Here is a 25,779-nt window from a genome sequence, read left to right on the forward strand (position 1 = left end):
GTCTCCGTTTCATTTTTGAAATTTCAAAAATGTTCACAGGATGGGAAAACCATTTCCTGCCCTGATCAAGCCAGCATACAAATCCCAAAAAAATACATTTAGAACCCACAAATCATGCTATTTTAATGAGAGTGCTAAATGGTTCATCCAGCACTGGTTCAGGCTGGCATCTTTAACATGGGCTCAGCAAAGGGCTTTAAAATTGCCTTTGCGTGGTGACTCTCAGACATAGCAACTTGTTGACAAATAGTACCAATTCCTAAGCTAAAACTGGTTAGAGTTTCTCTTGAAGGGAGTTCTGAAGGGATTGCGGAGGAGCTGAGTCCTAAAGGGAAGCTGTAGCTCATGAGTTACTCACTGGGCTGTGCTGGGCATGAGTTACAGCTTCCCTTTAGGACTCAGCTCCTCCGTGATCCTTTCAGAGTGTCTTCTTGCTCTTGCATCCCACAAGTACAAGGAAAGAGTGTCTGTGTTCCTGTGAGCACAAGGACTGCAGCTGTGTCCAGCTTTTGTGCCGGAGTGCAAAGGGGAAGATTTCACAAACACACAATTTGCACATTCACTTATCTATTATAGAGTGAAAGATTCCCGGTGAAGGTAGGTTTACACACATCCCAGCACTCCAAATCGCTTGAAATGATCCACTTTCTGCTGATGTTCCTGAAGATCTTTGTGCTGTAATGTCTGAAAGTCTAACTGATTCTTAAAGGTTGTTAGAATCTCAATCAGCTGCCTGATTGTAAATTGTAAATCAGGTCACATTTACTTATACCTGGTACAATTGCCCATATAGCTTTATAACTGTCTGAAATGTTGATTCAGTGCCCTGCTTAGAATGACAGCTATGTCCGCCCTGCAAGCTCTAATAATGTAATTTTTTCTGTAATTAACTGTATTTTAACATTTCTATTTGACATTTGGTTGCTTTCTTTAATTCTTTAATAAAATGCCAGTTGGTTTACTAGACTTCAGGGCTTCCATGACACCTCTTTCTTCAGGGAGGGTAGAATGGGATCCGAATGAACCCTTTGTTTCTATCCTCATTACTCATCCTGGTCATTGCTCTTCCCTTCATTTATTTTACCTGCTTTCAGTTCCGTTTCTTCTGTCACACTGCCCCTGTGCCTGGATCGGCCACTCCTGCATTCAAATGTTCTTTAAATCACATCTCCTCAGGAATGCCCTTGTTTCCTCCCCTCACCGGTCATCCTGGGTTTTCCTTTGTGTTTGTCTAATCTGATTTAGGCCCAGAGCCTGCTAACACTTATGCATGTGTGTAAAGTTACTCACATGAGTACAGTAACTCTCATGCATAAGTGTTTGCAGAATCCAGCATTCGACTTTAAGCTCCTATGGCAAGGGACCATGGTTCTTTCTATGTTTGAAGTGCAAGGTAAGTTTATGGTGCTATACAAATGTCTTCCCCACATCTCAAGTATTTCCGGCCTTTACAGATGCAGATGCTTATGGGGGAAAGAGGAAACACTCAGGTTAACCACCCTGTCCCAAGCTATCCGGTATCACCTTTCCAGCTGCTTTGCTAGCCTGTCTTAGACATGGACTTCAAGGAAATTACACCAAAGCTGAATTTTGCTGAAGTTCTTTTCCAAGAATTTGAGTACAATAAAAACAAACAGTAAATAGCACGCTGGTGCTAATACGAAACAGATCATGAGAGTTGCTTACAGTATTTCCTGTAATAACAGCTTAATACCTGAGAATTACAAGAAGCTGTTGACACACCTGAGCTCAATTGGTGCAATACACGAAGTGATAACACCCGTTCAAAGCAAAGACCTGCTGTGGGAGGATGGGGCTAGCATGGCTTAAAGAAATATAAATGCTTTTCTGCCCCCCTGCCCCCAACCCTGTGCCCCATCTCCCCTGTATTGACCTGGACCAGCTTCCTTCACCCCCTCAACCCATCCTTAGCCCCATGAACCCTCACCCCAGATCCCCTCAATTGTCCTGGACCAGCTCCCCTTCAGCCCCCTGAGCCCCTGTGCCCCAGGTCCCCCAAACTGCCCTACACCAGCTCCCCTCAGCTCCAGCCCCCTGAACACTTGTGCCCCAGCTCCCCTGAATTGCCCTGGGCCAGCTTCCCTCATCCCCCCACCCATCCTTCCTCAGCTCCATGTACCCTCACCCCAGCTCCTCTGCATTGCCCTAGCCAACTTCTCTCATGCCCCCCAGCCCCTCCTCAGCTCCATGAACCCTCACCCCAGCTCCCCTGCATTGCCATAGCCAACTTCCCTCACACCCCCCAGCCTCACCTCAGCTCAATGAACCCACACCCCAGATCGTCTTCATTGCCCTGGCCTAACTTCCCTCATGCCCCCCAGACCCTCCTCAGCCCCATGAACCCTCACCCCAGATCCCCTCAATTGTCCTGGACAAGCTCCCCTTCAGCCCCCTGAACTCCTGCCCCAACTCCCCTGAACTGCCCCAGCCCAGCTCCCCTCAGCTTCAGCCCCTTTGAACTTCCACCCCAGCTCTCCTCAACCCCATGTCCCAGTTCCTCTGAACTCCCCCACACCAGCTCCCCTCAGCTTCAGCCCCTCTGAACCCCCGCCCTAGCTCCCCTCAACCCCATGTCCCAGTTCCGCTCAGCCACATGTCCCAGCTCCTCTGCACCCTGTTGCCTTGAGGCTCTATCCTTGGTGGGCTCCTGCTTTGGAGCAGCCAGCCTGGCTCTCTGCCTCTTGGATTCTGTGCTCACACTGGGGAGGAGGCAGCCATCACCGGGAGGGCAGGGGGAGGCAGCCTGCCAGGCGCTGCTGGCGGGAGGTCAGGAGAGCTGGGATTTGCTCTCCAAACCCTTCTCAGGGCTGGGAACTCACCTGGGGAGGGTGTGAGAGGGTAGGCAGCACCCCTAGCACCTCCCCGTGGCAACAGGGCTATATGGGGGGCACTGCCCAGAAGAAGACTCTGTGTGTGGCAGCAGGAGAAGAGTACAGTGGGCCTACTCCCCCCACCCAAGCACACCCCTGCGTCCCCAGGAAAGGGGGAGGACCCTGCTGCTCCTGGAGAGAGACAGGGGGCCCATGCCACCGCCTGTTCCTCTGTAGGAGAGGAAATGGGCCTCCCTGCCACTGCGACTCCAAATGAGGAGCGGGGCCACAGCTCAGGAGTGGACCCAGGAGGCCTGTGTTGTGGTGGGCCTGTGGCTCCGGATTGCCTTAATCTGGCTCTTTACCAAGTAAAATCATCCAAATATGCTGCCAGCCTGTATTCTCAGCCCTCTGGGCCTCAGACGGCTCACAGGGCCTTGGATATTTTGCAGCAGATCAGCCCACCCCCACTTCCTACGCTTTGGAGCTTGAACCGCAGCTTCAAAGCTGTGTCTGTACAGCTACCGTATTTCTAGAGCACGAGTGGGAGCCCTGCTAGCCTGTCTGTTGATCTGGCCTGGGAGACTTGCTCCCAAATGCTGTGTAAACATACCCTCAGGCTGGGCTACACCTCAAACTTTGGCTGACCTAGCTACGGCACTAAAGACTGTGACAAAAACTGCACCCTGAGCACTGTAGTTAGGTTGACCCAACTCCCCGCTACCCCCTTTCCCGGTCTAGATGCAGCTAGCGCAACTGAGCGATTCTTCCATTGACCTGCCAACTACCCCTTGAGAGGTGGGTTCCCTACATCAACGGGAAAACCCATTCGGTCGGCCTCAGAAGCATTTACGCTATGGCAGCATGGTTGCAGTACTGTAGTGTGTCGCTGTAGTGGCCGCAGTGTAGCCATGCTCTCCCCTCCTTTATATGGCAAACTGGGACAGCATTTTGAACCCACTCCCTGTCATTCACCATTAAAAGTGATATATTTCCACCTTCCCGCCTTTCCACCCCTCACCTCCCACCCACACTGCCTGGGATTGTAGGGGGAGAGCGGGGAGGGACAAATAGCCAGTCCCTAGACAAAGATCATGCTCGGTAATAATCCCAATCCTCACAGAATCTCTTGTGCAATCTGCAGCTGAAAGCTACTCAGCTCGGGGCTTCCCTCCCTCTGCTTCTCCTGCTCGGAGCTTGAGTCTGGGACAGCCACTACAGCAGTTTGATCTCTAGACAGCCAGTCCTTATGGATAAGGCCTCAGCACTTCACGCCCCTCGTATACATTAAGCAGTGAGCTCAGTTACCCGGAGAGGAGTGTCTCAGGAGATCCCCCTAGAGCAGTACCTGTCTCAATGTTTTTCTTTCAAAAAAAGTTATTTCCTTCCTCTCTTCTCCGCTCAGTAACTTCCTACTACCCTCCCTCGCCCCTCCTACAGGAGATCCTGCAGCTGCAGCAGCAGCCTCAAGCTGTCAGACTCCAGCCGAGCCCTGAAAGAGAAGGCAAGATACAATTTTTCAACTTCTGAAACCTTGTGGGTCGTGTTTTCTGCCTGGCTGATTCCTGGGGGCCGCCACACAGAGAGAGGCATTTAGAGGTGGGAAACTGCCAGGAGAGTTTGACAGGAGAGCTGCCAGCCATGAGCAGACGGAGGGATTTCCAGTACTGCCAGCCTGGCACTGGAAGAGAGAGATTAAGAGCAGGGGAGCTGCCGCCCGGCTGCGTTCTCATTACTCAAGGTCCCAAACAGCCAGCAACTTATGAATCCTGGCCTGGCCTCCTGAGTTCTTGCATGCTTAGCCCTTACAGAGAGAAAAGCTACCCGGGCTTGCCTTGATCTTACTCCTCTGTGAACTTCAAAGGGAGTTGGACCAGATCCCTAAGTTCAAAGTCTCCCATGGGATTGTGTCTCTCTCCCAAAACAAACAGCGCAGTGACTATCTCGAAGAGAAGGGAGACATCCCTTACACTAAGATACAGGCGGGGAGGGAGAAGGAATCAGCCACTTGAATTTTCCTACGACATTCTAACAGAAGCATTTTCATTTGACATAGAATGTTGTGCCTGATTCTTGACTGGCGCCTTTTAATCATTTACTTAGTTCAAAGTGGGTCTAAAACTCTTCTGTTCATCGATTCATAGATTCCAAGGCCAGAAGGGACCATTGTGATTGTCTAGTCTGACCTCCTGTATGACACAGGAATTCCCCAAATTAATTCCTGTTTGAGCTAGAGCGTGACTTGGTAGCATTTTGCACCCACTTTCCACAGCTAAGAATGACTGCCTGGGGTGCATTACAGAACCCGGCACTGGCATGATTTCCATCGCCAGGTGAGAGGATTGTCACGTGAGCTGCGGCAAGTATTTTTCCATGACAGGTGGGGTTTTTGCATTGTTTTTAAGATGCAATGAGTGCAGACTCCCTCCTGGTTCCTCTGCATCCTTGCGCCAGTCTTTACTTTCTAGGGAGAGAATGCACATTGCCCCTGCAGCCCTGTGCTTCCAGTTCTGGGCTCCCATACAGGCCCACCAGTTCACCTGAGTCCTAACCTGCAACAGCGACTGCGATTCCACCACAATTCTACCAATGCACCTTAACCCTGACTTGCAATATGGCTATTCCAGTCCTCAGGGCTAGAAGCCATGGAGGCCTGAGAAATTGTTCCACGCACCACTCTCATTGTCAGAATGCCCTGCCACCAGCTGCAATTCATGGCAACTTCCTAATACCCCTTCATTGATCCGCTGCACTCTGCGATCTCAGCCAGGCACCGCAATAATGTTGCAGTAAGATTGTGGGGGCGCAGGGTTGTCTTTGACAAAAAATCACTGTATGATTTGATCCCCGAGGTGGAGGGGGCTCCCCAGCCCACGGTGCACATGATCTGGACTCCGGTGCCGCAGGCTGTGTATGGTGTTGTTTTATTTAATCCTCGTCTCCGATTCTGTTTGTTCCCTGTTTACAGAAGGCAGCAATGGCAGACGGTGGGACAGATCCTGCTGTGTTCACCTCCAGCACTCTGCCCTCAGATCCCCGCCTCCTTGCGACAGTGACCAATGCCTATCTGGGGACCCGAGTTTATAGGGACATCCTCCATGTAAACGGGGTGTATAATGGGGCAGTGGGGGACACTCACCGTGCCGATGTCCCCAGCCCTGTCAATGTCAGAATCAACGTGCCTGGTGAGGATGGACTGACAGAGACCTTCACTTTGAACACCAGGACAGGTAAACAGACAGAGCCTCAGCTCCCAAGTAGCAACTGCTTTCTTGTGCTTTAATGTTTTGTTTGCCTGATTTTCTTTTCTCCTCATTGTCAGTGACTCCCGCTTAGAAGCCTAGAAGTTAAATCGCTAAAGCCTCCTACCAGTGTTTTCATTATCTATGTGATTGGATCGACACATTCTCTCTCCCCCATTCCTGGCCCCATGTTTCTAACATAGCAAGAAATGAGCAAGGCTTTGTGTTTCCTTCTTGCTGTGTGCATGGCATCATGGACAGTGGTCAGTCAAAAGCATGCACAAGTCTGTGCTATGTTCATGGCATACACACAGTGAAGACAGATAAAAAGGATAAAATACTCTTGTTGGAAGGGTTGCAGTGTAACTACTTTATTTCTTAGAATTCAAAACAATCATACGCAAAAACCCAAAAGAGAGAGAGACAAAGCAGGCTGCTCCCTAAAAAAGAGAGGCACAACTCATCCCACCTTACTCTAGGCTGGCTGTCTGCAGAACTGAGTCTGATAATGGCATGTTTCCCTACAGAGCCCACTGGCCTGCAAGCAGGACCAGGAAACCCTTCAGAAATGTAAAGTGATAGCTTACACTTTAAACACAGTTTTCAATACCCCACAGTCTGGGAACAGTGAATGGCTTCTGCAGAGCCAGCAAGGAATGCTCACATGCACATGTTAGGGATGAATTTCACAGAATAGTGGCTAAATGTCTTTAAAAATAAACACAACACATAGAAAGCTGTAAGGCCTGATTATACCAGACTCTGAATACAGAGGACTTTTTCCACCTTAGCATTACACTTTTGAGGTTGGTCAATTTCCCTTTAGCTGAGAATAAGACACTAGTGTTTATGCCATGTCTGTGCACCTGCTGGAACCATGTTAGTAAATGATGTTTAACCATGACCTTCGGTAAAACAGTTTATAACTGGGCTTGGAAGGATTCGATTTTTATTGGTAAATGTTAGTAAATGTTGATTTCACAGACAAACCAATGAAAAATATTTCCATCGATAATAACTGAAATTTACAGACAGACAAAGTAGGAAAAATGCTTCTTGAGAATTTATCAGAGTTTGATTTAAGGCCATTTACTTTGTATATTTTGACATGTGATGCTATAAAGCTTTAATTTTTTAAATCTCAATGTCTCCTGTCATTAAATAATTGTCTAACCCTCCCATTTAAATAGATTTTAAAAATGCTTAAAAATAAATATTGATATTTCCAGTTGAAATTATTTCTAAAAAAAAAATTGAATTCTGACAAGCCTATTTATAACACAATTCCTTCCATGGCTGCTCTGTCCTGGTAAACTATATTAGCAGTTACTTACAGGCAAGAACCATGTTTAAACATTTTTGGATAAAATGGTTCCGGTACTAGTGTAGACAGTGGATCAGCCAGAAATAAGATTCTGGATCACAACATCAGAACTGGATCCAGTTTAGGCTCCCTCTTCACAGTTTGGACCTAATCTCACTTACTCTATATCAGTCTAAAAAACTGGCACTTGAGAAAGTTTTTGAATTTGGTCCAGATCTTGAACTCCGAAGTTTGGGAGAGTTCGGATCCAGCCTTTTGAGTACTTAAGTAGGTCTGTTTTAGAGACACTGGGCTGATTCTGCTGTCAGTTACAACAACATAAAGCTGGTGGGAGCAAGTGGAATTATAGAATATCAGGGTTGAAAGGGACTTTAGGAGGTTATCTAGTCCAACTCCCTGCTCAAAGCAGGACCAATCCCCAATTTTTGCCCCAGATCCCTAAATGGCCCCCTCAAGGATTGAACTCACAACCCTGGGTTTAGCAGGCCAATGCTCAAACCACTGAGCTAAAAGGAAGCACTGTTTTACTGCCTCTTTGTTATCTTTCACTGCAACGCTGTCCTCAAACCAGGTCTAAGATTTAGCCCCTCAACCAGTTCATCAGTAATTTCAGCACTAACAACCACTGAACAGAAACAAGGACCCTTAATGGAGTCCAGTCACCGGTGTTCTTTATCACCAGAGAGAGGAGGGTCAAATGGTGTTTCAGACTCTTTAAGCAAAGTCCACACACAAGAATCAGGCTTGTGAGATTTGACTCCAGAGTTCAGTTTTGAGGGTTGGTCCTGGCTTATTTCTTGCTTTGATAATAAATCCCTGCTGGGTTTCAACTTACTGGGGAGGTTCATACTTCCTGCAGGCTCTATTGCCCAGATTCTCAATGGTATTTAGCTATCTAACTCCCATTGAAAGCAATGGAAGTTAGGTGCCTAAATACCTTTAATACTCTGGGCCCATGTGCATTTTATGTACCTGTCACAATGGTACCTCTGACTGTCCTTTCTCCCTGTTCCAAACAGGGCTCCATACAGGCACAGGTGTGCGCCCACCCGGATCCGATAGCAGGATCAGGCCCTAGATTTAGAGAACAGGCAGGAACATCTGAGAGCGGAAGCTCCAAATGATAACTCTGTTTGTGTCTGCAGGGACTTTCAGCCACTTGCTTCAGTCGCCAGGTTACACCGCCACCCACAGGATCTACGCCCACCACTCCCTCGTACACCTGCTGGCCTTCAGCATCACCATCAAGCGATCGGCTGCCAGAGGCCCACCAGTGACCGTGCAGCTCCAGATGCAATTCACGCCACAGAGCCGAGACCTGGACTTGCACCAGGGGCAGGACTTCCAGGGAGCTCAGTGAGTGTGGTCATGGTAGGGTGTACCCAGCAGGGCTGTGGCCTGAGGAACAAAAGGACTCGCCCTCTTTCCACCTTTCAAATGGGTGACAACAACAAAGCTAGGACAATGGCTGGGGTTCTGAGAGGCATCTAGGCTGGAATAACTCTGAGCATCTTTACCCGTGCTCCAGAGGGGCTGGGCCTGAGAGTCAGGCTCTGGGAGCTGCCTCAGGCCCTCGGTACTTTTGGTGGTGCCACGGCAACGGATGCCACATGTCACAGCTACAGACGTATCAACCACAAGAGCCACTGACTAGAATGGAGGGAGAAGAGAGAGTCTGGAAAGCTGAGAGTTCTAGAGTCCAGCTCGACCTAAATTGGGATTTGTTCAATTTCCTGTTTGACGTTTTACTTGATGTTCGAGGGGGAGGATGTTAATTCAATTGACGGAGACAGCTCCACCCCCACCCCAGCGGGTGGTGCCAGCCAGGAGGTAAACTTCAGGCTGTTCAGTGTCCCATTGCAGGCGGGTGCTGCCCAGAGGAGGGGCATCTTGCCATGGGCATTTTGCTATATTTTCCCACCAGGGGTGTAGAGAGGAAGACAATCTGAAGGGGGAAGAAAGCCCAAGGTATTTAGGCTTGAAATGAATGAAAGTTGGGAGCCTAAATACTTTAGAGGATCTGAGCCAACGAGACAATCCAGGGGAGGAAAGAGGGGGTGTAAATGGGAACCCTGAACTCTCCCCTACTCTGGGTCATCTGTCTATTTCCCCTCCATGTCTATTGGTCTCTCTTCTCACCACCCCTATGCTGTGCTCCACAGCTCTTGCTAATAACAGTGGAATGAGAGTCATGATACCTTTCAGACTCGGAAGCTCTCTCTGGTGGTGAGAGTCCCTCTCTGTTAAATGGGTCGGGGGGGAGGGAAGGCCTGTTCCACACAACAGAATGGGCCTGACCCTTAGCTACTATGAATTGACGTAACTATTTTGGAGTAAACGGAGCTACCCTGATTTACGCCAGCAGAGGATCTGGCCCCTTGAGTCATTCACTTTGTGACCCTTCTCTGGCTGCTGAGGCGAAGCTGCTATTTGCTGTATCTTGCAGATATATCTATGGGAAAACTTTGATCCCCGAGGTGGAGGGGGCTCCCCAGCCCACGGTGCACATGATCTGGACTCCGGTGCCGCAGGCTGTGATCCTGCCAGGGGAGGAGCCGGAGAGAACCTGGGACTTCCTGACCGCCGTGGCAGAGAGTGAAGAGGAAGTGAAGAGGTGCTTTAGCGAAGGAACGTCCCTGATTGCTGCTTGCTCCTTATACTCCTCTCACACCCAGGCCTGGGCAGCACTCTGGAAAGGATGCCGGGTCGATGTAGATGGGCCTCTCCCTTTGAGGCAGGCCCTGTATGGATGTCTCTATTACCTGCTGAGTGCAATTCCTCCCCTGGATTCTCCTGACTTCCTGTTCCATGGAATCAGTCCCGGCGGGTTATCCAATGGCACGCAGGGAGAAGACTATTGGGGGCATGTCTTCTGGGACCAGGTGGGCTACAGAGGATTGCAGCCCATAATTCCGTTCTGGGGATCAGACATGCTACAGCACTCCAGCCTGGGAGAGGGAAACACGGCACTGGCTGGGAGGCGTGGCAACAGTCTACGTCTTGGGAGGCTGATAGGGCAAATCTTGGTCACCGTGCCCTGGGGTGTGTATCCCACAGCACTCAGAGGTTGGGAAGACAACTAATGGCAGTAGTGTGGTGGGATGTAGAACCTGCTGAACCCAGACCCTGTCCCTATAGCCAGATTTGTAACCCATTCTTGGCAGGGTGGCCTCTGGCTCTACGTATGTTTAGTGTGGTTAAAATTGGCACGTGACCATGGTCAGCTCCGAGTGTTCCCCCCTGCCAGAGGCTTATGTCAGCACATGGTTTTCTCCCTATAACTGGCTCACGGCACGGACTAGTTTGTAGTGTGCGCAGCAGTTACACCAGGTCTCTGGAACGGGTCTGGATGGCCCTTCTGCCTAGCAATCTGTGGGGTGGACAACCCCAAGTGCCTTACTCCATGTCCTGCTGCTGCGTAGGAACATTCTCCAAGCTCTCGGCCCCCCAGCTGGGGCTCTATGGGAGAACTGCTTGGATTCCCCAAGAATACTCTGTTACAAACAGGGCTTGGGAGCGTGGCGGGTATGGAGACACCAGTATGGGTGTGAGGGCAGAAATGCACCTGTGTGGGCACAACTCAACCATGTTCCTTTTAATGAGATAAAGTCACGGTGCCGCTAGCCAGTTACATGCACAGTTAACAGTGGTTAACACAGTGGTTGTGTTGGCAGGGCCTCGGCGGCTCCGGGTGTACGGATCCCACAGTATTCAGAGGCTGGGAGGGCAAGCCCTGGCCCTGGTGTTCTCTCTGGGTCCTGGCACACTCATTGTTCTAACCTCCCCTAATTTCACTAAGGGTCTGACCTGATCCAGACTCATTTTCTGTTTCCAGGACACATGGGTATACCCAAACATCCTGTTATTTTACCCAGAAGCAGCCCGAGCCATCCTGCAGTACCGTATTCGAGCACTAGGTGGAGCCCTGAAGAACGCTCAGGAGCAGGGATACCAGGTAGGAACAGACTTGTCAGAAAACAGAGGCGACAGCCACCAAAGGGAATAAACCTCTTGATACTTAGCTTGCCCTGGTCTGTTCGGTTCAGAGGGTCATGCTCAGCCTCTCCTGGGGGTATTTTTTCCGGCAGGGTGCCAAGTTCCCTTGGGAGAGCGCAGCCACGGGCCAGGAAGTCTGCCCTGAAGAGATTTATGGAGCGCAAGAAGTTCACATCAATGGGGATGTTTTGCTGGCATTTGAGCAGTATTATCATGCCACACAGGTAACCGAGACACGCGCGCTGTGGTGCAGGTATGAGGATGGTGCCAGAAACAGGACAGGCCCAGTGGCCACAGCTACCGGTCTTCTGGGCAATTCCTTGGATAGGATCCTTGGTGACTTTACTCCTCCCCTCCCAGAGCAGATCATCTCTGCTATCCTTTCCCCCATTCACAATGGCCAGTAATACTCCCTGACGAGGCTCTCCACGATCTACAGTGGCCCTTCTTCAACGCCTGCTCCTCAGATGTTGTTCCTTATTTCACTCTTCAGCATCTTGCTATCCAACCCTGGACTAGTCTCTCTTTACCCCTTCCCCTAACTACTGCTGGTACAACCAGTTACCAGAGTCCCCTGGACCCCCTAACAGCCCTGCTGCTCTCCTTGAGCCCTGAGTATTACATTTATCTTTCTCGTGTCTCCCTTGCCCTGAGTCTAAACCCTCTCTAAGTAGGAGCTAAAGAACCCCAACTAAAGAGAAGCATGAAATAACCCACATTGATTTTTGTAGCTGTCATTCTTCTCTGTCATCCAGTTAGAAACCTGTCTTCTCAAAAGTGGGTGGGGCTGACATGAAGCCTTCTAAGGGTATGTCAACACTGCATTGTAAGCCCAGAGTTAGAATTTAGGCTCAAGCCTAACCCCCCCTTCCATCTACACACAAATCACACTAATCCAGGGCTCAGAACCAGCGTCCCAGGATCCCACCGGTGTGGCGGGTCCAAGCCTGAGCCAAGCTAGGACCCAGGGTTCAAGCCCTATTACTTTGCAGTGTAGATACAGACCTGTTAGACTTATGCTCTGCAAAACCACCAAAAGTATACCACAATCCCATGGGATGACTTTCTTTTTCTTCCGGATAATCAGGTGGATAGTCAAGTTTTCCCACACGGCACCACAAATAAAGGGCTAGAGCAACCACACTATGGAGGGCACTAGGATGTTTGGGATAGGGGTGATTGGACTTGGGGCCACATAAAGCAGTGTAGACACTGGAGCCCCAGGTTGGGACCCAGGGTTCAACAATTTCTACCCTGGTGTTACAAATGAGTGTATATGCTCAAACCCCGAGGTTAACAAACCTGCTAACTTGAGTTGTACTAACCCTGGGCTTACACTGCACTGTAGACATACTTGAAATGTCTCTTAGGCCTGAAAATTACTGGCAGGGACAAAGTCCAATCCACAGAGCTGTTTGCTTGCCTGCTCAGGGAACTGAATTTCCCCCCAGTCCCTCTGGGAACAGCCTGTTACACTATGTGTGCAGAACAGGACAGAAGTTCATTTTCTCCTAGAGGAGGAAGTCTCCTCTACCCATCAAGCACAGGGAGAGGGTGGTGCTCCCCTCCCGTTGTGTGGAACTGCTTAGAGGCGGTGGTACAAGATTTCCACACAAAGGAGATTACACACTCTTCAAATGAGTCAATGGGCCAGAGTCAGCCTGGTACAACTCCTGCTGAAATCCACAGAATTACATCCACTTATGCTAGTGCTGAATTTGGCCTTATTTCTTCACTGTGAAGGTAGTGTCTGGGCTGGAGGGTATATTGCACTCTACAGCTGAAAGTTCAGGGATATCCAAGCCTGTAAACAAACTCCACTGGGAATAGCGCCCCCAAAGAGCAGTGCAGTAGCAGTCATGCGATGAATTGGACAAAGGGATTGTGTTTGTGCTGATGCTGGAAAAAGGCAAGGCAAGGGAAGCAGCTGCTGTGATTTCAGCCAACGGGCTCTTGGTTCAATGTCCACCTTCTTCCCAGCTCCCCATCTCTCTGGGTCTGGATACTGCTGTCTCTGTTCCTCGAGGCTCCCTCTGGGTTTGGGTACCACTGTCTCTCTTCCTCATGGCTCCCCATCTCTCTCTCTCTCTCTGGGTTTGGCTCCCTCCAGGACCAGAAGCTGTTCAGGGAGGAAGGAGCCTGGGACGTGGTCGGTACGGTGGTTCAGTACTGGTGCAGCAGGGTGGTGTGGAGTCAGGAGGAGCAGTGCTACCACATCAAAGGTAATTCCCCCGCCTGGGAGCCGGTTTCTGGGAGAGGACTTGGCAGGTGAAAGCCCACAGCTTCTCCAGCTTGGCCTGCCTCACTCTGGCGTATAGTAACAGCTGTTCTCTGCACGGGATGCACTGGCTCCCAGGTCCTCTGCATTCCTGAGCAGCCTACCATGGGCTTAACCCGCAGCGCCCACTCAGACCTAGCATAGCTTTACTGTGTGCTCAGAGAGTTGCTGGAGAGCTCTCTTGTGCCTTCCAAGCTCACCCAGTCTCCCACTCCCTTGGGCCCTGCCAGGGGTTTAAAACAAAAGGAGGACAGGGACTGCCCTGGTGTGACATCTCCTCCCTCTTCCTCCAGGTGTCATGCCCCCAGATGAGTATCACTACAGTGTCGATAACTCTGTTTACACCAACGCCGTGGCCCAGAGGAGGTAACGCGCATGATTTCTAGAAACACTGAACCATTCTGATCAGTCTTCCCTGCTGCTTAGCAAGCTGTCGGGTTTCAGAAGAAAGCCCAGGCTCCAGGAGGCATCAGCAGCTCTCCGAAGCTCATGCTTTGGGCCATAGTCTTTCAGTCTTGCTATTTCCCTTGTGGGCGACTGGCTGGCTTAGCGCCTTTGCTTCCAGTTCTTCTTATATTTTGCTCTTTAAAGCGTTGCAGACACCATATAAACAGTCTCTCCTCACTCCCCCCGCCCCCCCCCAGCTTGAACTTTGCAGCCGAGGTGGCCCGTGATTTCCAGATCCCTGTCCCTGAGGAGTGGCAGGAGGTTGCCAAGAAAGTCAAAGTGCCGTTTGATGCAGCCAGGAACTACCATCCAGAGTTCGATGGATACAGCCCAGGTGAGTCGGAGAAACAGGAAGGGGAGGGGCTGCATCTCAGCCTCGATTTGTCCTTTGTGGATGCTCTACAGCACAATAGTAACCTCGGATCCTGACTACGTAGGGCTTAGGGCAAGCGCTGCATTGCTGGCTTCTTGAAGAAGGGTCGATGCTGATGCGGTGTGCATGCTGGTGGGTCACCTAACCCAGGTTCTTATTGTAGAAGGTGTGGCTACTGAGCTGTTTTCTGCCCTGGATGGGGTGTTTCTCATCTCTGGGTTACAATTAGACTTGGAAGAATTCGATTTTTATTGGTAAATGTCAATTTCACTGTCCATACACAAAGTGATGAAAAAATATTTCCAGTGATAATAATTGAATTTGACTAACTGCAAAATGAGAAACATGCTGCTTGGGAACATCTTAGAATTTGATTGACGGAGATTTACTTTGTATATTTTGACACGTGATGTTGACAGTTTTGGTTTTAATAGTTATAACGCTTTAACTCTTTGAATCTCAACATCTACTGTCATTAAATAATTATTGTCTGACGCTCCTCATAATTAAATTTAAATTAAATGAATAAAAATCCAATAACATGTTTAAAAATAAACATCAATCAAAACTATAAAAAATAAAAATCAACTTTTGCCACACCTACTTATTATTAAAGAAGTTGGCCTGTGTCAAGATTTTCTTTGCCAGGGATAGGTTTATAGCGCCTCAGGAATTTGCCCTTTCCCTGGTTGCAAGTGGCACGGTTACTGTTTGAATGCTTGTTTGGACCTTGAAGCTACATTTGCAAGGCTGAGCTCCACGGTAACGCCTGCAGCTCTCTGGTTCTGTGCATGCAAAGAGCCTTGCCTGGTTAACACCATGTTAAAACGGGGCATTTTGGGTGATATCCTGGCCCTGCTCCAGCTTCCAAAGAAGGACCTGCTAGGACGATGTCCATGCAAAAATTTCTAAAAAACTGGAAGTCGCTGTGTCTTGATCTAAATTCCAGCCAGCCAGACCTGAGCCATCCCCAACTAATCTCCTGTGTCCATGACCCACCTTCTCTAGGCTTGCTTTGCACTTCAGTTATAGTGTTGCTCTGTTGAAATGGCATCACATGGTTCTCAGTGTATTGCATTAAATGACTCCCTATCAAATTAGCTTAATGTACTAGGAAAACAATGATCTTTCTAGCTGCCAGCCCTGCATGCTCCCCCTGGGATCTGAGATTCAAGTTGGGCCCATCACCTCTCACTCCTAGTTCCCATGTATGCCCTGCCCCTCTGTCTGTCCCTTCCCCAGGTAAGCACGTGAAACAAGCTGATGTCGTCTTGCTCGGATACCCAATGATGTATCCCATGAGCTCTGAAGTCCGAAGGAACGACCTGGAGATGTATGAACCTGTCACTGAGCTGGATGGGCCAGCCATGACCTGGGTAAGCAGCCAAGCAGAGTGGAAGCCAAATGGTTTCAGTGTGAAAGGGGGGAGCCTCCTGCAGGGCTCGGCTCCTCGCAGTGCACCCAGGAGGCACCTGTTTGGTTCTCTTTCCTGCAGAGCATGTTTGCGGTTGGCTGGATGGAGCTGAAGGAGATCCAGAGGGCACAGAGGCAACTGAGCAAGTGTTTCAACAACATCACCGAGCCATTCAAGGTCAGGCAGGTGCAGTGGGGTTTGCCCCCTGCCACTGTGGATAGATGGAAGGGAAGTCTATCTGGGCAGGTCTGTAATGACTGATCACAAGCAGCCCGAGCTGCTGACAGATGTCACTCAGACCGGCACCTACCTTAACTGTATTATCAGTCACTGCGGCCTCTTCTGTGTTATTGATCTCTGTCTTGCCTACTGCAGGGCAGTTCACCAGTGCCTGTGTACTGATGGGCCATGGGGGAATGGCACCACCACCCTTCTCCCTCTCCTCTCACCAGGGGAAGCAGGGCTAATGTGCAGGCATCATGCCCACCCCAGATTCCTTCTCCTCGTTATGGGTGGCAGCAGTGGGCCAAGCAGCACCCTGCTCTGCTCTCCCTCCCAGCTCCTCGTATCAAGGGTGGGCTGCAGGGCTGGGGGCATTGCAACACCCCCCCCCCCCCAGTGCTAGGAGAGGGCCCACTATCAGCTCCCAGTTCCCCTCTTTCCAACGGTGACAAGATCTCACCCACCATGGCTCCCTTTCTCCTCCTGCTGGGTGAAGGGCTGAGGAGCAGGGAAGACCTAAATAGGGTTCCTCTTTTCCCTACAGTGGGGCAGCAGGACCATGTGGGAAGAATGCATCATACCCACCCTCTCCCTCTGTGGCAGGAGTGGGGGCAGTTCTCTGGACTCCCAGGGGACCAGACAAGTGATGATCATAATTAACACTTTCCAATGGCATGTAATGTTATGAAGCGTAACTACTAAATCCTGACAGGGCCTAAGTCATTTCTCTCTCACTCATTGGTGTAGATCTGGGTGGAGAACTCCAACGGGTCAGGAGCTGTGAATTTCCTGACGGGTATGGGAGGATTCCTGCAGGCCATCCTTTTTGGATACACGGGGTTCAGGTGAGAGCGCTATTGCTACCCATTTAATTTCTTGACCACCATGACAAAAGATCTCTAAGAACCTTCACGTTTAAATGTAGCAAGATGACTGGTCCTATGGTGAAAGCATTCAGGATGCTGGGGCTTAAGGTCTCTTCACTAACTAAGTTGGGAGGACCAAGGCCACCAAGGGTATGTCGACACTAGAAGCGCTACAGCGGCACAGTTGTAGGGCTATAGTGTAGACACTTCCGACAACAATGGAAGGGATTCTTCTGTAGTAAATCCATCTCTCCGAGCGGCGGTAGCTAGGTCAGTGGACTAATTCTTCCATTGACCTAGCAGTGTCTACATTGGAGCTTAGACCAGCTTAGCTACATCTCTCAAGGGTGTGAATTTTTCACACCTCTGAGCAACACAGCTAGGTCAACCTAACTTTGTAGTGTAGACGAGCCCAAAGACGTGAATCCATTAATTCTGAAATGATTTGGTTAAATTTATCTTGATTCAAAAATTAGTGCAAATACCCATGACAAAATTTTAAAAAATTTTAATAACCCGCTTTTTAATACTAGACTGGTTTCCATAAATGGAAGTCCACCATCAAGATTAAAACACACTTTTAAAAGCATACAAAATAAATATCTTTGAATGTGCCCTGTATAGTAGGTACAGCATTACAGAACTGAACATTTTAAGAAAGCTTTTACATCTGCCTATTGATGCTTTATACTTTAGATAGCAAGAGATTGCCACTCTTAAGTAATGTCGTAAATAGATTGACTCTTGTTGTGTATTTGAAATATATGCTGGATAGATTTTCTCAAATTAATGGAAATCACTGGAGACACATCACAGAAATCACTTCTTGAGGTGACAAAAGGCTAAGTCAAACTTTGACATTTTAAATATTAAAGTTGGCCTGAATCTCAGGGCAACTGGTCTCCCCTCTTGATAATAAAACTAGCATCCTTCCCATTTTAAAAATGAGGAAACTGAGGCTCAGAAGAGCAAGCGACTTCCTCAAAGTCAGATGATAAGTCAGTTGCAGAGCTGAGAAGCTACACCTCCGGAGCCTCAATCCTGTGTTTCAGCTACAAGACCATCTTTTCTTGTCTCGGATACTGCTTGAGATTAGAGCTGGTTGAATGTTTTCCAACAGAAGAGTTGTCCATCAGAAAATGCTGATTCGACTAAATTGATACATTCCGATATGTTTGATGGAAAATTATCAAAATGTTTCTTTGCGGTCAAATTATTTCATTTCAGCATTATTGGACTGCTTTGGTTTGATGTTCCTGAAACAAAATTTAGGGATTTCGGTTCTGCAGTGATATTTCTAAGTTTTGACTTTTTGTTCCAATTCAAAAATTATTTTTGTTAATTAAATTTCCCATGGAATAAGAATTCTAGTTTCCAACTAGCTCCACTGAGCCCTCCCCTCCCCTCCCACTGTGGGCAGGGGGTGTCAAAATAACCCCTTAGCAAACTGCCATTTTACAAAGCCATTTTCTACCTCCCCTTTCTCTTCTCTGCTGGGTAGGAAGATGGTGAGGAGCTGACAGAAGCTTTCTCCGCTCTAGCCAGATGTGTCTCCTAAGGTTTGGTTTCACCCAGTGATGTACGAATCACTGGCCTGGGATATCACCATCAAGTGATTTATTGTGACATCAGGGGCAGGAGAGGGGAGGTTGAAAAGGAGACTGTTTCCTACTGGCACCTAAATATCCTGGTGAACAGCATTCAGTGAGAGAGACTACAGGAAAGGAATATGGCTCTGCAGTGGGACACTGCTCAATCTGTTTAAGATTTGCCAGAGGCTGGTAATAATGTCTGAGCCCTTTTACTAACGCAGTTATTTCTGGTTCATTCATAATTAACGGTGGGAAAACTGGTCGCAGCCACAAAATGTATATCCAGATACAAGAGACCCAGAGCAGAGCAAAGCCAGCTGAATCAATATTGAATTAGAGCAAAGTAGAGATCTGGATATCACCCTAATGACCAGGCACACCAGCCTCCAGGCTGAAAAACAACATCTTCCCCACAGTGACAGAGAAACTGTAAATAACTAAAGGGCCCAAAATAGACCACGTGTAGGGAACTCACCACCAACATCAGCTCCTGAGGAGCTGAAATCTCCGGCTGAGACTGAGAACTTGGGCTGGCGCAGTGAGAATGGACCCAGCTCAGAGCAAGAGTAGAGAGCTCCCCGAACACACATGTGGAACCATTTCCAAGTGTTCCTGCCCTATGGGTCAAAACCAGCAGCACCTGCAGTAAATAAGTAAGGGGAGCCAGTCAGCTGCGTGGGAAGTTGTGGTTCTGAAAAAAAATTGAACCTCTGAGTTAGAAAAAACTGAACTAAAGTATCCTCAGTGGCCCTAAAAGCAGCACCCAGAGAGCACTTTAGGGTGGTCAGATCTAGTGGATTTTCAAAGCTATGCCCAAAACAGATGTGATTCTGGTCCTGGAACATATTCTTAAAGAGCTTAGTTGAGGACAGATCGAGTTTAGAGGTGGTAAGATTGATATGTAGCAAAATACTTAGTGCTAACGAGTCGCATTCATTGTTGGTGTGTGTGGTCAGTATTAGGTGTGAGAAACTCCCAAGTCTCTGGTAGACATAGATGTGAGTTGCAGGTTTCCCATCCAAACTCCTACCTTAATCGCCACCTTTCCACCCGTCAAAGGTATTTGGACTCCATGTTCCACTTAGACATGGACTCAAGCCATAGAGTTTGAATCTGGATCCAAATCTCCCCTAGCAGGCAGACTGAGATGACTTCCACCCCTCCTCCAACTCCTTTCACATGGGCCTCCAAACAGAAATCATAGAATCTCAGGGTTGGAAGGGACTTCAAGAGGTCATCTAGTCCAACCCCCTGCTCAAAGCAGGACCAATTCCCAACTAAATCATCCCAGCCAGGGCTTTGTCACATCGGCTGCTAACAACCATTTGTCACTAGGACACTGGCCCAGTGACCTAGGTTAAGGCTCCACGTGCCATTAGCATGCTCCGGAGCCGCCCAGTCTTTTGTGATGTAGTTCTGAGCTAAGCTGTTACCAATAGCTCAGGTGACAGTGCTGGAAGAGTCAGTGAAGAACTGTGGCACATCGCATGCCTCTTCACCTTTCTTGGGGAGCCTTGAGGATAATACCGTAACCAATTGGTTACAAAGTGACCACAGACCCCAATCCCTGGATCTTTGGACACTGGAAAAAAATTGATCCGTTCTTAAAAGAAGAATTTTATTTAAAAAAAAAAGAAAAGGTAAAAATCCCCTCTGTAAAATCAGGTTGGAAGATAACTTTACAGGGTAACAAAAGATGCACAAAACACAGCGGAACCCCCTCTAGCCTTAGTTTCAAAGTTACAGCAAAACAGGGATAAACCTCCCTCCAGCAAAGGGAAAATTCACAAGTTGAGAAAACAAAGATAAACTAACACACCTTGCCTGGCTGTACTTACAATTTCTGTAATATGTGAGACTGGTTCAGAATAGTTTGGAGGACATGGATTGATGTCCGGTCCCTCTTAGTCCCAAGAGCAAACAAACACAGAAACAAAGAACTCAAAACAAAGCCTTCTCCTCCCTTCCCCCCACATTTGAAAGTATCTTTTGTCCCCATTGGTTCCTTTGGTCAGGTGTCAACCAGGTTATTTGAGCTTCTTAACCCCTTATAGGTAAGGAGGAATTTTAGGCTACCCTTATGGTTATGACACTCCCAGCTCAAGAGGGGGTGCTGGAAGACTCACTGATATTCTAAGAAAATGACAGCCCAGGAAGGAGAATAGCCAGTGTCTCTTCCTCCGTGGATGGAATTCACTAACCCCTGACTCCTCTCTGCCTTTCCTAGAATCACCAAGAGCAGCCTGAACTTCGACCCTACATGCCCGGACAACATCAGCAAACTCAAGGTCACTGGAGTCTCTTACCTTGGAAGCAAGTTGAACTTCACGCTCACCAAAGAGAACGTTAGGATAAAGGTGACAAAGTCCTCACGTGACCCGCAGCTGTCCCCCCTGGAGGCTGTGCTGGTAGCATCGGGCCAACGCATTCCCTTACCCGAAGGTACAGTGTCTCCCCACTATGACACTGTGCTGTGCGTTTCTGATCTTCACTGCTGGGAAAGGTTAGGGGGCAGCAAAGCTTCTGGGTCTCCCAGTCCTACACCCTTCCCTGGACTCACTTCTGCTGGCAGGGCCGGCCTCACAGGAGGGCAACGTAGATGACCGCTCAGGGTGCCATGGTCAGGGGGGCACTGTGGTCAAGAGGCAAGAAGTGGGGCGGGCCTGGTGTGCGAGGCCACAAAAGGGAGCTCCAGGCAATGAGGGGGACAGCAGGACCCAGAGGTGATGGGGGGCTGGCAAGCCCAGGGCGGCAATAGGAGTCTGGGGGGATGGGTGTGGAATCTGGGGAGGAAGTGGGGACCAAGGGTGATGGGGGATGGATGGGCAGACAACAGGGGCCAGGGATGCCAAAATACAAGTTTGCCCAAGGAGCTATTTTCCCTAAGGCCGGTCCTGCCTCCTGGGAAAAGCTGGGGCTGCAATAGTGCAAGCCGGCCCATGACCCGCACTCCTAGACCATTGCGTACAGCACCACCTGCTGGCAGAGGCAGGGACTGGACTAGCTGTCGGCTCCCCACAGCCAAGGCTATCTCCTGCCCTCCGCAGCCTGTCCTGCTGGGGTAGGCTGGGGGCGTAACTACCTGACTGCATTTCCTGCTTTGAAGTTGACTTAGTAGAACACCCTGGCCCTGGATGGTACCTTAACATAGGAGACTAAAGGGAATAACCAGAGAGAGGGTGGTAAGAGCCAGGGTCCTTCTCCCAGCTTGTGTGTTTGTTTGTTTCCATCGCAGGGCAGAGCATCTCCTTCGCCACAGCTGCTGGCCGGATCCAGAGAGCATCCGCCGAGCCATTTTAAGTTGTATTTGTCAGGGCAGGTATTAAAACCACCAAAGCTACGCAAACATGGCAGGGAGCAGGCGTCCTAGAGCAGGAGTCCTGGGAGCCCCTGCTGAGTTGTGGTGCAGACTGAGGTTTGGCTGCACAGGACCTGCGCATAAGCGACATGCTCCAGGGGGAGGCTGTTTGATTTTCCTGCTTCCTTTGTGGCCAGTGAGGGGATGTTTGGAAAATGCTAGACGGGGGTGGGGAGGAGGGGAATGCACCATCCTCCTGCTCGTATTGCCCTTGGGAAATGGTTTTATTGACAGCTGAATTTGATTCACTTCCCAATTACCTGCCCTTATTACTTCCCTGCATATTTGCTGACCAATATTTACCCCTTCTCTGCTGGGCTCAGCTTCTGCAACACCCCTTTGAGCACCCATTTATGGCACTTCCTTAAGCTTGCACCTAGTACATTTGGCTGCCTGGGAGCTGGCTTTTGCCTTCCGTGCCTGGTACAATGTGTCACACACACGTGATGGAGTGACAGCAGCTCCTCCATAGTTAACATGGCATGTCATTTTCCATCACATGGTGAGAGTTTCAAAGGCACAAGGGCTAGGCCACCCCCAACTCCCATTTGTGCCTTTGAAAATCTCTCCCTAAAGTCTGATTTTGGCCACCCACCTAAAACCCACCAGAAGAGGGACTATTGACTCAGACTTAGGTTAGCTCTGGAGCTGAGGAGGAATGTTTCTACCCAACCCGAACAGAATTGCACAAGTGAGTCCTGCATTGCAACCCCCTAAAAATAGGTGTCTGCTGAAATCCAAGAATTCGTCTGGCTTTATGTATTGCTTTGTAGCAGAAAACCAAACAGAAAGAGAGAGAGAACGCACCATCTGCTGGCTTCCCCTGGCTGAAACCTCACGCCCAACCCCACCCTTTCGCTGCTTAGTGTCCAACTCTAAATGTTACTGTCATTCTGACTAGGCTCCCTAGAATGGCACATTGGCTCTGGCGACCTCATTTGGGCTCAACAGGGGCTCCAGACCCACTGGGCCTGACTCTATTCTCCATTCCACCAGCATAAAGTGGGATTATCTCCACTGAAATCCAGCGGGTTGCATGGGCGAAATGGACTGGGGAATCAAACCCATTACTTGGTAATCACCGGCCAGGTGCTTGGAGGGTACTGTACACAAAATGGAGACAGTCCCTGCCCCAGGGTGGTTATGTTTTAAAGGAGACACACGCTGGGGAACCCAGAGGAGGTATTTTATTGGCTAATGTTGTTGTTGCTCCCTTGGGGACACTGCGGAAGACTGTGTGTGTAGGAGGGTGGGTCTTTTGGAGAGGTGCGGCAAGCAGCCCGCAGGACGGCTGGCGGAGAGGCACGGCCAGAGCAGAGCCCCGCAGAAAGGTGCGGCAATCAGCCGTTGCGGCGATGAGCAAGTGCCCGAGCAGTGGAGCATGTAAAGTGCCTCCTTACCCACCCCCCCGTCTTCCCTCCACACAGGGTGGAAGGTGAACTTAGCAGACGAGATCAGCTCCTGAAGTCTTTTTCCACAGCTCACCACTAGATGTCAGGGGAGAGCTCATTCAGACTCTGCTTACATATACACTTAAAATGCTACCGCGTAGACACTCACTACAGTGATGAGAGGGTCTCCCGTTGCTGTAGTTAATCCACCTCCCCGAGAGGTGGTATCTAGGTCAATGGAAGAATTCCTCAATCAACCTAGCGCTGTCTACACCAGCGGTTAGGTCAGCATGGCTACGTCCCTCGGGGAGGGTGTGGATTTTTCACCCCCCTGAGAGATGTAGCTATGCCGATGTAAGTTTTCAGTGTAGGCCAGCCCTGAGAATAATCATACAGGACCAGAGGGGCTCTTTCCTATTTACTCTCCATAGGGCTAGTGGGAGGGCTGCTGTGACTCACCCCACCCTGATCCAGCCACTCTTTCCTGGGCTGCAGAAACCTTCCCTTTTCTGCACAGGTGGGGTAAAATCCATATGTAGATGTTCCCCTCCATGCATGGAACAAGGGGGAACAATCTGGCCCAGAGGACAGTAATAAAACTGCCCCTATTTGAATTTGCCCTGAGTGACAATAGCACCTATCAGCAGGCGTTCCAGGCGTTCCTTTTCTCCATGTGATATAAATACAAGGAGAGCTTCTGTCTGTTTCTTCAGAATCTCCAGATAACGCCAGATATGTTCCTGAGGGAAAGGAAGGGAAATGGTTCAATCTGGTTTTTCTTTTCTGGGTTGGTCTCTCCTGCCCCCTCAAAACAAAACATTACACTGGTGCCTGGATTCCATTTAAACTGTGCTTTAGCTCTATCCCGTTTATTAACCCAAGAGGAAAACTACAGCTGAACCCAGGAAACCTCCAGCTGCTGGAAGAGATCAGGTTCAATCAACGTTGCCAATTCATGGTTGTATTCTGAGTCTCGCAGTAGCTGATGGTTTTCTTAAAGCCCCAGCTCCTGGAGTCAGGTGACTATGTGAGACTTACAGCTTTCATTAAAAACCTAAATATATGTTCCTCGCCCACATGTCCACGGACCAAAGCTTGGAAACACGAACCCTAAAGCCTCAAAAGCCAGAAGGCAAATAAAGAGACCCAATATTTACTGCTTTTAAATGTCATGATTTCTGAGCCAATCTTATGATTTTGGGAGGCCTGACTCACGAGTTTTGAATGCTTAGGATTGGTAATACTAGTGGCTTCTTAGACCAGTCAAATAATACATCCAAATGCTAAGGTGCATTAGGCGAGGGACTCTAAATGCAACTAGAAACAATATAAAATTAATATTAAAAAGTCAGAATGTAAAGATAACATACCTAGATCAGGACAATACAGAGCAGTTTCCTACCTTGTATTCCTGGGCAGCCTCCTCTCACGTTGTGAGACCTGTGATCCTGGGATCTATCACAAACCACACAGATCGGGATTTGGTCCTCTATGCAGAACAGTTTCAAAGCCTCCTTGTGATTCTCACAGTTTCCTCCCCATCCTGGCTCTCTCTCTGTTCCTAACCCGAAACGCTTACTTAGTTCTGTGATGTTTGCCAGCTGCCTGTCTGGCCTGAAGTTCCTCTGGGGAAAAACACCTCTGCACTGAGGACAGGAGAAGCTTGGCCCTGATCCTGTCCCGTCCCCCTCCCCCGCCCCGAACTGGGTGATGCAGGCTCGGCAGAAATTGCGCCCACAGTCTATGGACACCAGAACTGTAAAATACACCAGGCAGATGGGACAGGTAGCTTCCTCGTGCAACCTCTCAGCGGGGCTCAAAGCAGCCATGGCCCCTTCCTGGTGCCCAAAGAAGGTTAGTTTCACTTTCCTGCGCTTAGCCTGTAGCAATAACACAGGGCTTTTCCCTCCCTGAAACAATCCTTTGTGCATAAAGTTACAGGCTGTGGCGGTATCTGAGCCCCTCTCTAGATGCTAAATCCTGCAAGTCGCTGAGCGCTGTAGCTCTGCTCCAGCAAAGCACTTAAGCACCTGGTTAACGTGAAGCATGTGAGCCATCCTAGTCCAAAGGGCCTGCTCCTGCTTTGTTGGACGAGGGTGCTCAGCACTGTGCAGAACTGAACCCTAGCTAAGGAGAAAGGTGCCAAATGCTGTTCTTCAGCAATTTCTGCAGCTTATCTTCTCCTGACCAGCCGTGAGTCCTCCCCTAGACACTAGGGCCCAGATCCCCAAAGATATTTAGGCTAAGAACTTTCCTTTAAGGATCTGGGCCTAGGGCCCTCCTGAACCTGGAGCTGAGGTTCACTGAGCAAAGCCTAGGATGTCCCCCTAGAGGGTGAGGGGGTCTTGCTCCCTCCAACATGGCAGGCTCTTCTCCAGAGACAGCAAGTGTTTTGAAGGGCCCCAGAGAGGCCTTCTCTCTTCCCCTTTTAGCCATAGAAAGCTA

The 25,779-nt window shown here is 49.3% G+C and overlaps 1 protein-coding gene across 2 annotated transcripts; it reads left to right on the top strand.

Moving 5' to 3' along the window:
• The first annotated feature begins 4,262 nt into the window (after positions 1-4,262).
• On the top strand, positions 4,263-24,495 carry PGGHG (protein-glucosylgalactosylhydroxylysine glucosidase). Of its 2 annotated transcripts, none has more exons than XM_048855168.2 (14): positions 4,263-4,335; positions 5,800-6,061; positions 8,543-8,753; positions 9,844-10,279; positions 11,233-11,352; positions 11,486-11,617; positions 13,504-13,615; positions 13,965-14,037; positions 14,316-14,452; positions 15,734-15,867; positions 15,987-16,082; positions 16,875-16,972; positions 20,813-21,027; positions 21,821-24,495. In XM_048855168.2, the coding sequence occupies exons 2-14, from the start codon at positions 5,809-5,811 to the stop codon at positions 21,883-21,885; spliced, it is 2,082 nt and encodes a 693-aa protein (XP_048711125.2). In that variant the 5' UTR covers positions 4,263-4,335; positions 5,800-5,808; the 3' UTR covers positions 21,886-24,495. The 2 variants fall into 2 exon arrangements, with proteins under 2 accessions (XP_048711125.2, XP_074985390.1); XM_075129289.1 differs by lacking the exon at positions 4,263-4,335 and adding an exon at positions 4,459-5,164.
• Positions 24,496-25,779: the final 1,284 nt, after the last annotated feature.

This window comes from Caretta caretta, chromosome 6, assembly GCF_965140235.1.
Source record: "Caretta caretta isolate rCarCar2 chromosome 6, rCarCar1.hap1, whole genome shotgun sequence".
In the NCBI taxonomy this organism is placed as follows: domain Eukaryota; kingdom Metazoa; phylum Chordata; order Testudines; family Cheloniidae; genus Caretta; species Caretta caretta.

Excerpts from the sequence above, each read along its gene's own strand:
- PGGHG (XM_048855168.2), top strand. The coding sequence starts at position 5,809 with ATGGCAGACGGTGGGACAGATCCTGCTGTGTTCACCTCCAGCACTCTG. Across the intron at positions 8,754-9,843 it reads CAGGACTTCCAGGGAGCTCA|ATATATCTATGGGAAAACTT; the intron begins GTGAGTGTGGTC and ends TGTATCTTGCAG. Across the intron at positions 13,616-13,964 it reads GCAGTGCTACCACATCAAAG|GTGTCATGCCCCCAGATGAG; the intron begins GTAATTCCCCCG and ends CTCTTCCTCCAG.